The sequence below is a fragment of the Anticarsia gemmatalis genome, chromosome 22, assembly GCF_050436995.1.
Source record: "Anticarsia gemmatalis isolate Benzon Research Colony breed Stoneville strain chromosome 22, ilAntGemm2 primary, whole genome shotgun sequence".
NCBI classification, from domain to species: Eukaryota; Metazoa; Arthropoda; class Insecta; order Lepidoptera; family Erebidae; genus Anticarsia; species Anticarsia gemmatalis.
In genome coordinates, this window is record NC_134766.1 from 3,858,261 (window position 1) to 3,870,119 (window position 11,859).

Genomic DNA, 11,859 nt, shown 5'->3' on the forward strand with positions numbered 1-11,859 from the left:
TTATACCTCCTTATATAGGCTTAACCTTTTCACCGCCACGGACGTTAAGAGACGTAAAATTGAAAATCGCTCACGACGCCATCGACGTGATAGCACGTCAAAAATATCACTTTTTTATAGTTCAAAATAAACATACAACAATACGTTTCAAGTGTTTTCTTTCTCCTGTTATTATTACCTAAACATATTTATTACATTATTACACAAAGACATATAATAATTAGACAGTTGTACCTGAAAAAAAAACAAAGTAAATCATCATGCAAAATGTATAAATTTAGCCCGCAAATCCACGCCACAGACGTGAAGACGCGTCAACTAGTGATGTGCAAGGAAAAGGACTACAATCTAAACACTTTATGCAATATTTCGAAAACAAATTGAAATACTTCACTCCTTTCTGAAAAAAAAATTTTTTGTCTGATATGTTTTAAATTAGATTCAATACAAACCTAAATATGTAATAAAACTACCATATCTAGTGATAAACTCATGACTAAATAAGTGCAAATCGATCATTTTGTGGCAACTCTCGCGCATCTCTATTAGCGGAATCCCTTACAGTGCTTCGTACGCCACTGACGGAATCAGACGGCGCGCTCTGACGTCACCCGCGCTGCTGGACACTCGTAGTGTTGTTGCAATACGTTATTAATAATAGGTACATAAATTCTTGTGTATAATAAATTTTTCGTACACCATCTGCGCCACAAAAATGTCTTCAAGTCAAATGACGACAGAAGAGCTGTTGAGAGTGTTAGAAGGTGTAGAAGATGATGTTACATATTCTGAAGCAGAATCTTTAAGGAGTGACGATTTAGAGGTAAGTTATTGTTTGAATACATTAAACAAACAATAAAGGTATTATTAATGTTGTAGGACTAACAAAAAAACACAGTTATCATGCCAATACGTACTATCTATGTTTATTGTACCTTTTAGGTATAGTTACTACTTTTGATACGAGTACGAAACAATTGTGCAAAATTGAGTATTGATTATAATTTAACGTATTCAGATGAATGATTAAACGTAACGATATATTATACTTCACTCCGACTTGCCACACTGGTACATCTCTAATATAAGGCGGCAAAATTTGAAATCGCAGCGCTGACCACGCCAGTGGCGTTTCTTAACGTCAAAAGGTGTCGTCACAACTGGGATTAGTGCTGTGACTTTTTGAATAAAATATTTGAATTAAGTACTTTTTTTATGCAAATTGTTCGTGTATATCATTGTTATTTTTGGGTAATGAGTACTGAGTAGTGTAAAGTTGACACATGGGAGAAATTCAATAAAATTTTGTGGTACTTTTATGCAATTTTTACTCATAATATAAGAACACGTAAAATTAATCGAAGTTTTATCGATATACACTTTTCCCGTGACTATTATTTTGTAGGTATAAACGAAGGAATTTATTGCTTGGCGTGGGGAACACCGATTTTCAATATTACTCTGGCGGTGAAAAGGTTAAAGAATTAACACAATTCAGGGGTCGCAATGTTCGTAATAAATGACTTTATTTTGTTCACTTCTACAACTTGCAAAACTTAAACTTTGTAAAAATGTATTTAAGACACATGAGTATAATTATGGAGAGAAGACGAAAATAATGAGTGAGCAGAGCTGCTTATCTTTACGACTATCATAAAAATCGGCTTAGCTGTTAAGTAGTAAGAGAGTATCAGACACACACGTTGAAAAAGACCTGAGTATTTTTAATGCGTCAAATGCTAACGAATACGCATTTGATGATAGTATTAGCAGTCATACTTGCTCGGGGAATAATCTAAACAATAAAACAACATTAATACGAAAGGCACAATTTATTTATTTTTCCTTCTACCGCCTGCTTGCTTCGACGCCTGTGGTTTACCAAACGCCTTCCCTTGTTTTCCTTTACCACCCATCGGTTTGCCTCTCCCCGGCTTTCCGCCCATACTTTTACCAGGCTTACCTCCCATAGCCTTGCCACCAGGCTTTGCTTTCCCAAAGCCACCTTTCTGAGCCTTATTTGCATCATATCTGAGACGTTTTGTGGCGGACCGGGAAGTGTCGGTGAGGTCGTTGGCAAAGTTAGATTGTTTCTTTTTCTTTTGTTTATTTTGTTTGGGATTCTGTCTCGGTCTGTCGTCTTCGTCGTCGACTGCGCGGATTCTACGCTGCTTCTTGGTGCGTTTCGCCATACGAGATTGGAGAAGCGCCACCTGTGGCGCAATTGTAGAGTTAGTTTTATTGCGACAAATATTTATGATTAGTGGCACTGACCATTTAATTAATCTTGTAATTTTTTCCCAATAAAACATAAAAGCATATTTTGGATCATCTCTCATTTACGTCAAAAAAGGTGAATCGATTTGGATGAAATTTGGCAAGGTAATAGATAAAAAGCGGAGAAGGACATAAAAACTCTAGAAACCGCAGACATAAGATAGTTGACGTAGTAAGATTGATCTTTAAACTGTTGATCAATATGAATATTATTAAATTTTAGTGTGTTTGTTTGGTTGAAAGCGCTTATCTCAGGAACTACTGGTGCGAATTGAAAAATATTTTACTATTGGATAACCTATTTTATTGAGGAAGGCTAAAGGCTATATAACATCACCCTACGACCATTAGGAGCGGAGTACCAGTAAAAAATGTTACAAAAACGGGAAAAATTATGATCCTAGTATTTTCTAAAAACTCATTAATAATTCATACTTGCGGTAACAAACATTACCTTTTCCATTTCTCTATTGACTCGTTCTTCAGGCGTGTCCTTAGGTTTATGTTTGGTTGGCTTCTTCTTCTTACTCTTGCCGTCGTCCGAGTCGCCGTCGTCTTCGTGCTTGCGCTTACGTCCCTTGCCTTTCTTTGGACCTAGGCAAATAATAAAAATATATAATTTTACAGATTTTGAACTAAAAACATTTTGAATGTCATACTTGAAATGAAATCAAGTATCATTAGATTAGAGAATACAAAAATCAGAGCATATTTTTTTATAATTTTTTCAACAGAAAGGAGAATGGGCAAAATAGTATGGAGCCTGGGCGATCCGCGGCCAAACTTGTTTTTTTGTTTTTTTAATGTAGTTTAGTCCTATAATTACCGTGTAGAAGTTTTATTGCCGCGACGCACTTATATGACGAACAAAATACATTTTTGTTTTTGAGCACTTTTAATAGTATAAAAACATATTTTTGGCTTATATTCGGAGATTAAATAAAAAGTACTATTTATATTATTGCATACAAATGTAGACATTATTAATATTCAAACAATCATAACATGTAAATATATAAATATCGTAACAAGTAAACATCTTGCTCTTCTATAATATATTCACTGAGACGACTTATCTGTCTTGAATGCTCAGCTTAAAAACGAGGCGTTCATAGCCAGTTGCGCTCACTGGTCGGTAAACGATCATTCTGTTGGTTAAGCAACCGTTGGCGCGGTCATTCTATAGATGGGTGACCGCATTGTGGTATTTGAACTGAGCTTCTTCGTGCTTCCGAGGGCACGTAAAAAGTCGGTCCCGGTTGTTGTCAACTAAGATAACATTCGGGCGGCTTGAACAACTTTGAAACTAGGTGAACCATATGATAGATAGATAAGAGTTACGATTATTGTTCATTTTGATGGCATTGCAATCGTTATAAGAAGATGTAACGTTATTACACAACAATAAATGCATTACAGACACGAAATAATTGTATTTGTTTTATGAAATTCCATTATATTTACATGTCAATATATTGTTTCCTGAAAGGATTGCAGCGAAACGTTCTTAGTAAAAGTTGTTCCTAGTTATCATTACTTTAATTTGACACTACTTTCATTAATGGCCGCCGACCGCCCAGGAGTGCCCATTCTCCTTTACTTTTATCAAAATGCCAAAGTTATTAAGTTCGTATTTTAATTTAAAATATAACAAGTCAAATCTCAGTTTATCGTCGTTTCAACTAAAGTAGAAACTGACAAACTGCACTTAAAACTAATCACAAAACATTAGTCATCAATCGAAAAGCGTAAAATGGCCCATATTTATACCTTTATCAGGATGTAAAGCGAGTGCCAGCCTCTCCTTTTCCTCCCTCTTCTCCTTAGGGGTCTGGAACCACTCCCTCTGTCGCTGCAGCTCGATCTTGGGTCCTTGCGGCTGGTCCTCCTGCTTGATGGCACCTTCCAGCTTGGCTGTCTGACGCTCCATCTTGTTCATTTGCTTCTCTGCGTATTCTTCGTCGAGGATTGCAGCTATAGAAATGTGGTTTTAAGTTATTTTGTATCTAATAAAAAAATGCAGTAGGTATTTATTTATTTGAATTTTGTTTTATACTGGTATCCAGCTGCATCCGGTGAGACTGGAAGCCGACTCCAATATAGTTGGAAGAAAGGTTAGGCTGATGTGGGGTTTTTAGTTAAAGCTTCTAATGCCAAATATAAGTTCACGACGCCCATATATTTATTCTTGTAAGAAATTAAGCTAACATTCGTTTGAAAATTAGTCTTCAACAATCTCGACTCGAATTCCAGGCAAAGTAAAACTTACAGAATTGACTTGGGATTCGAACCTATGATCGTTGCACGGCAGTCACAAACACCACTGACGTGCCACAGACGTACTACCATATAGAAATTCTAATTACGTACCTATCTCAGGTTCAAGCCTGGCCAGCCTGTCCCGGTACTTGGCGACTATATCAGGCGGCACCTGCCTGGACTTGACGGCTCTGCGCGCTCGCTTCACTATGGCCTTCACCAGGTTGCGCTCGGCCTCGCCCGCTAGAGACACGGACACGCCTGCACGACCCGCTCGAGCTGTTCTACCTACCTGTAGAGAAGAGTGGGCTATCAGTATGTTGGATATTTAAGAATAAAATTTTAAAAGATAATAATAATAAGACTTTACAGTTTAGAACCTTACGGTATTACACCATTTATAATAACTTTAGAGGTATTAATATATAAGAGAATTTTGAATCGCAACCTCTTGAACACGCACACTCGTGCTCATCAAACAAATATTTGTCTCGGGTGGGATTCGATCCTACCACACGCTACCGTTATTGCGGTGAGGTAACCACGTTAACCACTGCGTGCAGTTAAATACTACCTTTTCAAAACTGTGAGTAGGATTTGAATATAAATATTTTTATACAATCTACATTTACTGACTGAAGCTTCAAGCAATCTACCATCACGCTCTGAAGCGAAATAACCACCATAAGCGCAAGTGTTCAACAAATACAAGTAACAGTAACTCACTCGATGTATATAATGCTCGAGCGTGGCGGGCAGCGTGAAGTTGAGCACGGTCTTGACCCCCGGTATGTCCAGACCTCGCGCCGCCACGTCCGTGGCCACCAGCACGTCCACCTGCTCCTCCTTGAAGCGCTTCAGTGAGTCCAGACGTTGGGGCTGGTTTAATGCACCGTGCAGTTCTGCCACCTGTGGAGTTACAGGTAATTTTATAATGCTTGAAACCTATGTAATATAATGTGTAAAACATACAAATAGTTTTTTTTTATATTGTTAAGGTATTTAATATTCAATTCTAGTACCAACATCGAAATAAATTATTTTGTTAAGTCTTTGTCAATTTATGAAATCACTCTTATTCCATCATTTGTTTACAATAAAATACTATTCGTGTCATTTTATAACTTTGATCATACAGAACAAAACGCAAATAAGTAACATCTATTCTGTATTACAATGTAGATCTACGTTCGTTTAATATCATCTTTTCATGTAATACTCGTAACAAAAACTGATTCTTGTGAATTTTTAAACTTTTTCAGAATCTGTAATGTCACGATAAATACGTGTAATACATATATTATATCAGGACAATGTATGGATATTGTAACAGATTTTATGTCAATAAAATATTTTTGATTTTTTGATTTTTGATATTATGTAGTGTAGGCACATACCTTAACCCCCAGCAGGCCGAGCGCCACGTGCAGGCGGTGCGCCTGCTTCTTGGTCTGCACGAACACGACGGCGCGGTCGCGGAACGTGCGGCACACCAGCGCCGCCAGCATCGCCTCGCGGTCACACTCACGCTCGCGGCGGATCCTGCACAATATAACATGGAATTTAAGCCTTTTTCTATTATACATAGCTAGAAAATGGAAATATGAGATTAGCGTTTTTTGATAGCAGTACCTGACCCTGACACCTGATAATGTAATGTACAGAAAGTAATAAAAAAGGAACCCTGTATTTTTCTTCAAAAATATTTCTATCTATTAAAATCAAGAAAAACTGAGTCCATTGGTTTATAGAACATCCAAATAATAGACCGGCCGTGGCCGTGAGTTTCTTGCTAGCTCTGCTCATAAGGCCCTACCCCCTATCTGAGCTACTGGTAGATTCAGTAATTGTAACGACTATCATAAGTGTAAATATTTGACCTAAATTAATATATGATTTGATTCATTTTTTACCTTTTATACAAAATATTACAAATATCACTCACCTAACAAACTCCTGCCTCAAGTTAAAAGCGACATCTTTGTTCGAATCAACGAACAGTTTGACGGGCTTGTTGAGCGACACGGCGGCCAGGTCCTTCACCTCCTCGCTCATGGTGGCCGAGAACAACATGGTCTGACGCTTCGGCGAGCACTGCCGGATGATCTCCTTCATCTGCTCCGCGAAGTACTCGTCTAACATCCTGGGGAAGAGATAAGTGGTTGAAAAAGGTAAAAAGTTGTTGTCTAGATTACTATGGTGGTGGACAGTTGTTATAATTGCAGATCAGTAGAGACAGGGTTTGATATCTGCTTTTGAATATTTTTTGCTACTTTTTTTGATATAACCTTTTGGCAAGAACTGCTCCATTGTTATCATAATAAAGTTGGATAATATAAAAAGAACTCGCTTTTTTATTTTCCAGCCAAACTTTTTCAATGCCCAACACAAATTTGTTTTCAATACTATTTTACAGTACTAAAACACTTACATATGGTACTGTAACGTTATTTAAAGTGATAACGAAACAGGAATATAAACTATGACATATTAACACAAAACGTCTGCAGCCGGTTAAAATGGTAAAAATACAAATAAATCATATAATACCTGTCAGCCTCATCGAGGACCAGTACTTCGATGGAGTGCAGTCCGAACGAGGGCGTGTTCCTGATGTGATCGATCAGACGACCCGGCGTCGCTATTACTATGTCCGGGTTACGACGTAGCACTGTTTCCTATAATAGATAGTATTATGTTAGGAATAGAACGAATTATGTATTGTACTGAAACTTTCATGTGGAATAATTGAAATATAAGATAAATGTTTTATTTTAACCTAATATTATGATCATCAACTTAACATTATATTTACTTAAGAAATTAATTAATTTAAGACCTCGAAAACAACATTTATGTACGTCAAAAAATTTGAAGACTTTTAGGTCAAACTTAGATTACAGTTTTGCTGAATAATCCTTTTTCTTTTGTTTCTGAACAAAACTAACAATTTGGTAAACTTACTTGATATTTGACGTCTAAACCACCGACAGACAGTCCAACGGTGACTGATGTGAACTGCGACAGTTGTCTCGTCACTGCGTGTACCTGAGAAATAGACAAGCATTTTAAACATATGTGTTCACAATACGTGCTTGAGTACACGTGTACGGGCACTTGTACGTAACGGAAGTGTGTACGCATCCGATATTTATACCGACACTTGAAAATAATATCGACAAAAACTCAACTGGACTGGACTCAAGGCCTAACACCTCCCTCATTACGGTAGGACACCCTTGCGCAGCAGTGAGAGATTAATAGGTTAAATTTATTTACTTTTATTTTATTTTATCGACAAAAAATTACGCAAACTTTTTAAGAATTCAATTAATTCAGTGGGTACTCAAACCTGGATATTTTGCTACTTTTATCAAAGTTGGGTGCAACGATTATTTACAGAGAGATAATGAAAATAGCACATATTTACCTGTGCACCAAGCTCTCTTGTAGGCACAAGTACTAAGACCCTTGTGGTGCGGTCGCCGCCCGCCGCCTTGTACAGCAGTCGCTCCAGTATGGGCAGCATGTAGGCTGCCGTCTTACCCGTGCCCGTCGCCGCACACGCGCATATGTCCTTACCTATTAGGCACAACACAAATGAGTTTTAGTTAAGACTAGCTGACCCGCGCAACTTCGCTTGCGTCACATAAGAGAGAATGAGTCAACATTTCCCCCGTTTTTGTAACATTTTTTACTGGTACTCTGCTCCTATTGGTCGTAGCGTGATGATATATAGCCTATAACCTTCCTCGATAAATGGGCTATCTAACCCTGAAAGAATTTTTCAAATCGGACCGGTAGTTCCTGAGATTAGCGCGTTCAAACAAACAAACAAACAAACAAACAATCAAACAAACAAACTCTTCAGCTTTATAATATTAGTATAGATTAGAAGTACTGTTAGGAATGTTTTCGTATACAAATTAAATACAGCATTAAGTACATTGATCAGTTTTTTAGTATATCAATGAATACAGTTTTTTTTTTCATAATAAACCGAAAATGTAGATAAAGTTTACGAAATGCACCTACTATTAATAATACTGAAGATTTAGCTTAAGTTTACGAAAGTCTTGCCAGCTTTTTATAGGAGGGGTTAAAAAACTCAATATTTGAAAAACATTAATTTTGTATTACATTATTCGAGTTGTTAGCATGTCGATATCTACTAATCGCAAACACTAAACTCGGTTCACAGCTAAACACAAATTTCCTTATACATAAAAAGAAACTAATTTAAAATTATATTAAGCTATAAGCCTGCTTACCCAACAAAGCAACTGGGATAGTAGCTGCTTGTATAGGCGTAGGATGCACGTAGTTGAGTGCGCCGATAGCCTTTAGTATCGGCCGCGAGAGGTTCATCATGTAGAACGACGCGTTCTCGTCGTACGGCGGCGGCTCCTCGAAGAAGTCTGAGTCGTACTCTATACGAGCACCCTGTTCTCCTTCTGCGTCTTCTAACTCCTGGGTAGGAAAATAACTGTGATATAAGCTAGTTAAGAGTGTAACAAGTAATGACAAGTATAGATATTGATCCCAGTAGTAACATCCTCCTAGCCGATATCCGACTACGGCGATCAGTTCCATTAAAACCAGGCAACTGAGCAGGATCTGGTTTATAGTGCTCAAGTGTGTGCACAATACGCACACTCCCTATCCTCCCGTTGAGACGGATAATCATCATGACCAGTGAGAGGACAGGCACAGGACCGACGACTTTACGTGCTCCCCGATGAAGGTCTACGACCTTAACTTCTTAACTCTGGGCAATCTCTGAGAAATTTGCAGCAAAGTCTTTTTGGCTTGATCCAGGATTCGAACCTGAGACTTTCTACGCGGCAGTCGCATAGTCTACGAAACCCACAGTGGCAGTGTATCAGCCCCAAAAAAATTCAATGCCTATTTTAGGACACCCTCTGTAACGTTTTTTCAGTGATTCCATAACTTGGTAGCAGAAGTAAATAATACTATGCAGAATTGGCCCTGTCTAAATAATTACAGATTGATTATTTCTGCCTCTCTGGCTCTCCCTCACAGTCAGTAGAATAGAGAGTGTAGGTACCTGTGTATGCTATGTTTTGCTATATTTTTAGTGTATTTCTTATATTGTCTTTCTTACCTCCTTTAGTTTCTGTTTCTTAGTGATTTTCTTCTGTTTAGTTTTGATCTCATCTTTCTTGAGCTCATCGTCTGATATCTCTAGTTCATCTACTTCATTATCTGTAATATGGACAATATTGATCTTGTTTAGTTTACAAATGCATCAGTTAAATGATATATAGCATATTAGACAAGCTGCAGCAACAAAAACAGTGAAATTTGTATTATCTGATTGGTGACTTCGGTAAGTATCTCACCTTTCTCATCAATCTCAGAGTCAGTGTCCACATCCTCCGCATTGCCATTGACTTTGACCTGAGCTCTCCTCCTCTCTATCTTCTCATCTATAGTCCTCTTCACATTGCGTCGCACATACTTCTGTAGGTCATCCCATGTGTTCTGCAATAAATAATAAAGGTTTAGATTTATACATGATTAATTAACTAAAGTACATAAAAGCATAAAACAAGTTCTCTGGTATGTAATTGTAATGATAATATGTTGCTTCAACTGTTTAGGGAGCAGAACTTGCTATACATTTGCAAAGACCAATAACACTCTGCCTGACTTAGGAATTGAACCCAAGAGCTTGTGATCAACAGTTATAGAGGCAGTGGAATTATTAGTGAAAAAAAATCTCATGAGTAAGGCCTAACTACCTGACAAAGGACGACTTGACTTGACTCTTTCATAAACAGGTATTTTTTCGTACCTATCAATTGGTTACTACTTTAAAATCGACTTTAAAGATACTTTCTCATCATAATTACCTTATTATATTCATCAACTGAAGCGACAAACTGAAACTTCGGGTTGAAGTCTGCTTTCCGCTTCACCTTCTGTTTTGATGGCTGGTACTGAAACGGTGTAACACGTTAGTTACTGAACTTAGCCAACATAAAAATTTCTTGTTTATTTGTAAAAATACATATTTTTAAGGGCGAAAATATAAATTATGAAGATTGATAATGTTGATTAATTAGTGGTGAAGTGTTTTTATGAAGCTACAAGCTTGTGATAAGGTATTATTGAGGACGTTTACAAATACTTTTGCAATACAACTTACTTCTACTTCTTCGTCCGATTCCTCAGAGAAATCCTCGACTTCCTCTCCATCTTGTATAGTTTTTATGAACTCCGGTGTTTCTGTAGTTTTCTTCATTATTATTTAGTTAAATAAAACAACATGCTCATTTATTTTGGTAAATAAGTGTGCGGTTTGAGGTTATCCTTCAAAATCGCATGTTGCTTTTGAACGTTTCGTTTTACACTTCATGATATTCGGTAATGACACAAGAGAACCTAAATTCTATCGTTTTATCGGAGAAAAAAATTACTCATGTACCTCGTAATTTACTCATCTTAAAGATATTATGGAATATAAATTGCCCTCTTTAACCGAAAAAAATAAAAGAGAAATACATAGTCTGTTAAAAGTTCTTCTAATTAACTACCATGCCCCGGTACAGCCAGTTGATAGAGAGGCAGAGTAAAACGTAAGTACTAACATACTTTTACTCTTCGCGTACGGAACCCTATAATAGTGCAGTCAATTAAGCTTAAATTAGGTAAGAATCTCGGAATTCGAGATACCCAGCTGTAAGTCTGTAAATACTTGTATATTGACACCCTAAAAGTTGTCTCAAAACCTACATATGGTAGGGTGTACGCAACTATAAAATTTCAAGGTCCAAAGTCCCAAAAACCGGTTTTTTGAGCTTTTTTTGTAAATATCTCATTTCCTATGGAATTTTTGCATTCGTATTTATTACCAATATTGTACAGTATAAAATTCTCTACAAATTTTGTTTGAATTTTTTTTTTTACGGTGAACCGTTTTCGAGATAGAGGGGGGAGAGCGCGCGGTCACAGGATCATTTCAAGTCAACCGGTGCCTCCGGTCGAAGATGCGCCATATATATTATAGTTGATGAACTATCGATAAATCAATGATTAATAAATATTTGTCAATTTCTATTAACTATTACATTATTTTTTATCATTTTTTTCATAACCTATCCACTTTTTATTCAGTATTAATTAACTTATCAACACTTACCTACCCATGTAATTGCAGAATTTTTCATGAAAATATAGGCACTATATTTGAATTTTAACCTAATTAATATTAATAACTTCTTACATGATGAAAAAAAAACAAATAAATCAGTATTATTGAAAAGATATGGATTTAATATAATTATGAAGAAAATGATG

At 36.8% G+C, this 11,859-nt stretch overlaps 1 protein-coding gene across 1 annotated transcript; it reads right to left on the reverse strand.

Moving 5' to 3' along the window:
* Positions 1–1,813: 1,813 nt before the first annotated feature.
* Rs1 (Dead-box helicase Rs1) lies at positions 1,814–10,907 on the reverse strand. The gene is made up of 15 exons (XM_076129569.1): positions 10,709–10,907; positions 10,413–10,499; positions 9,900–10,041; positions 9,662–9,762; positions 8,808–9,006; positions 7,967–8,118; positions 7,501–7,584; positions 7,087–7,214; positions 6,482–6,679; positions 5,934–6,078; positions 5,263–5,445; positions 4,648–4,828; positions 4,048–4,251; positions 2,732–2,871; positions 1,814–2,213 (listed from the first exon to the last, which is right to left on the reverse strand). The coding sequence occupies exons 1-15, from the start codon at positions 10,802–10,804 to the stop codon at positions 1,833–1,835; spliced, it is 2,421 nt and encodes an 806-aa protein (XP_075985684.1). The 5' UTR covers positions 10,805–10,907; the 3' UTR covers positions 1,814–1,832.
* Positions 10,908–11,859: the final 952 nt, after the last annotated feature.

What these genes read in the sequence shown, in the direction of transcription:
- Rs1 (XM_076129569.1), bottom strand. Translation starts at nt 10,804, where the DNA reads ATGAAGAAAACTACAGAAACACCGGAGTTCATAAAAACTATACAAGAT. An exon ending in TATCCCAGTTGCTTTGTTGG is followed by an intron (nt 8,119 to 8,807) that starts GTAAGCAGGCTT and finishes TGTGCCTAATAG; the next exon opens with GTAAGGACATATGCGCGTGT. An exon ending in CGCTTTACATCCTGATAAAG is followed by an intron (nt 2,872 to 4,047) that starts GTATAAATATGG and finishes TTATTTGCCTAG; the next exon opens with GTCCAAAGAAAGGCAAGGGA.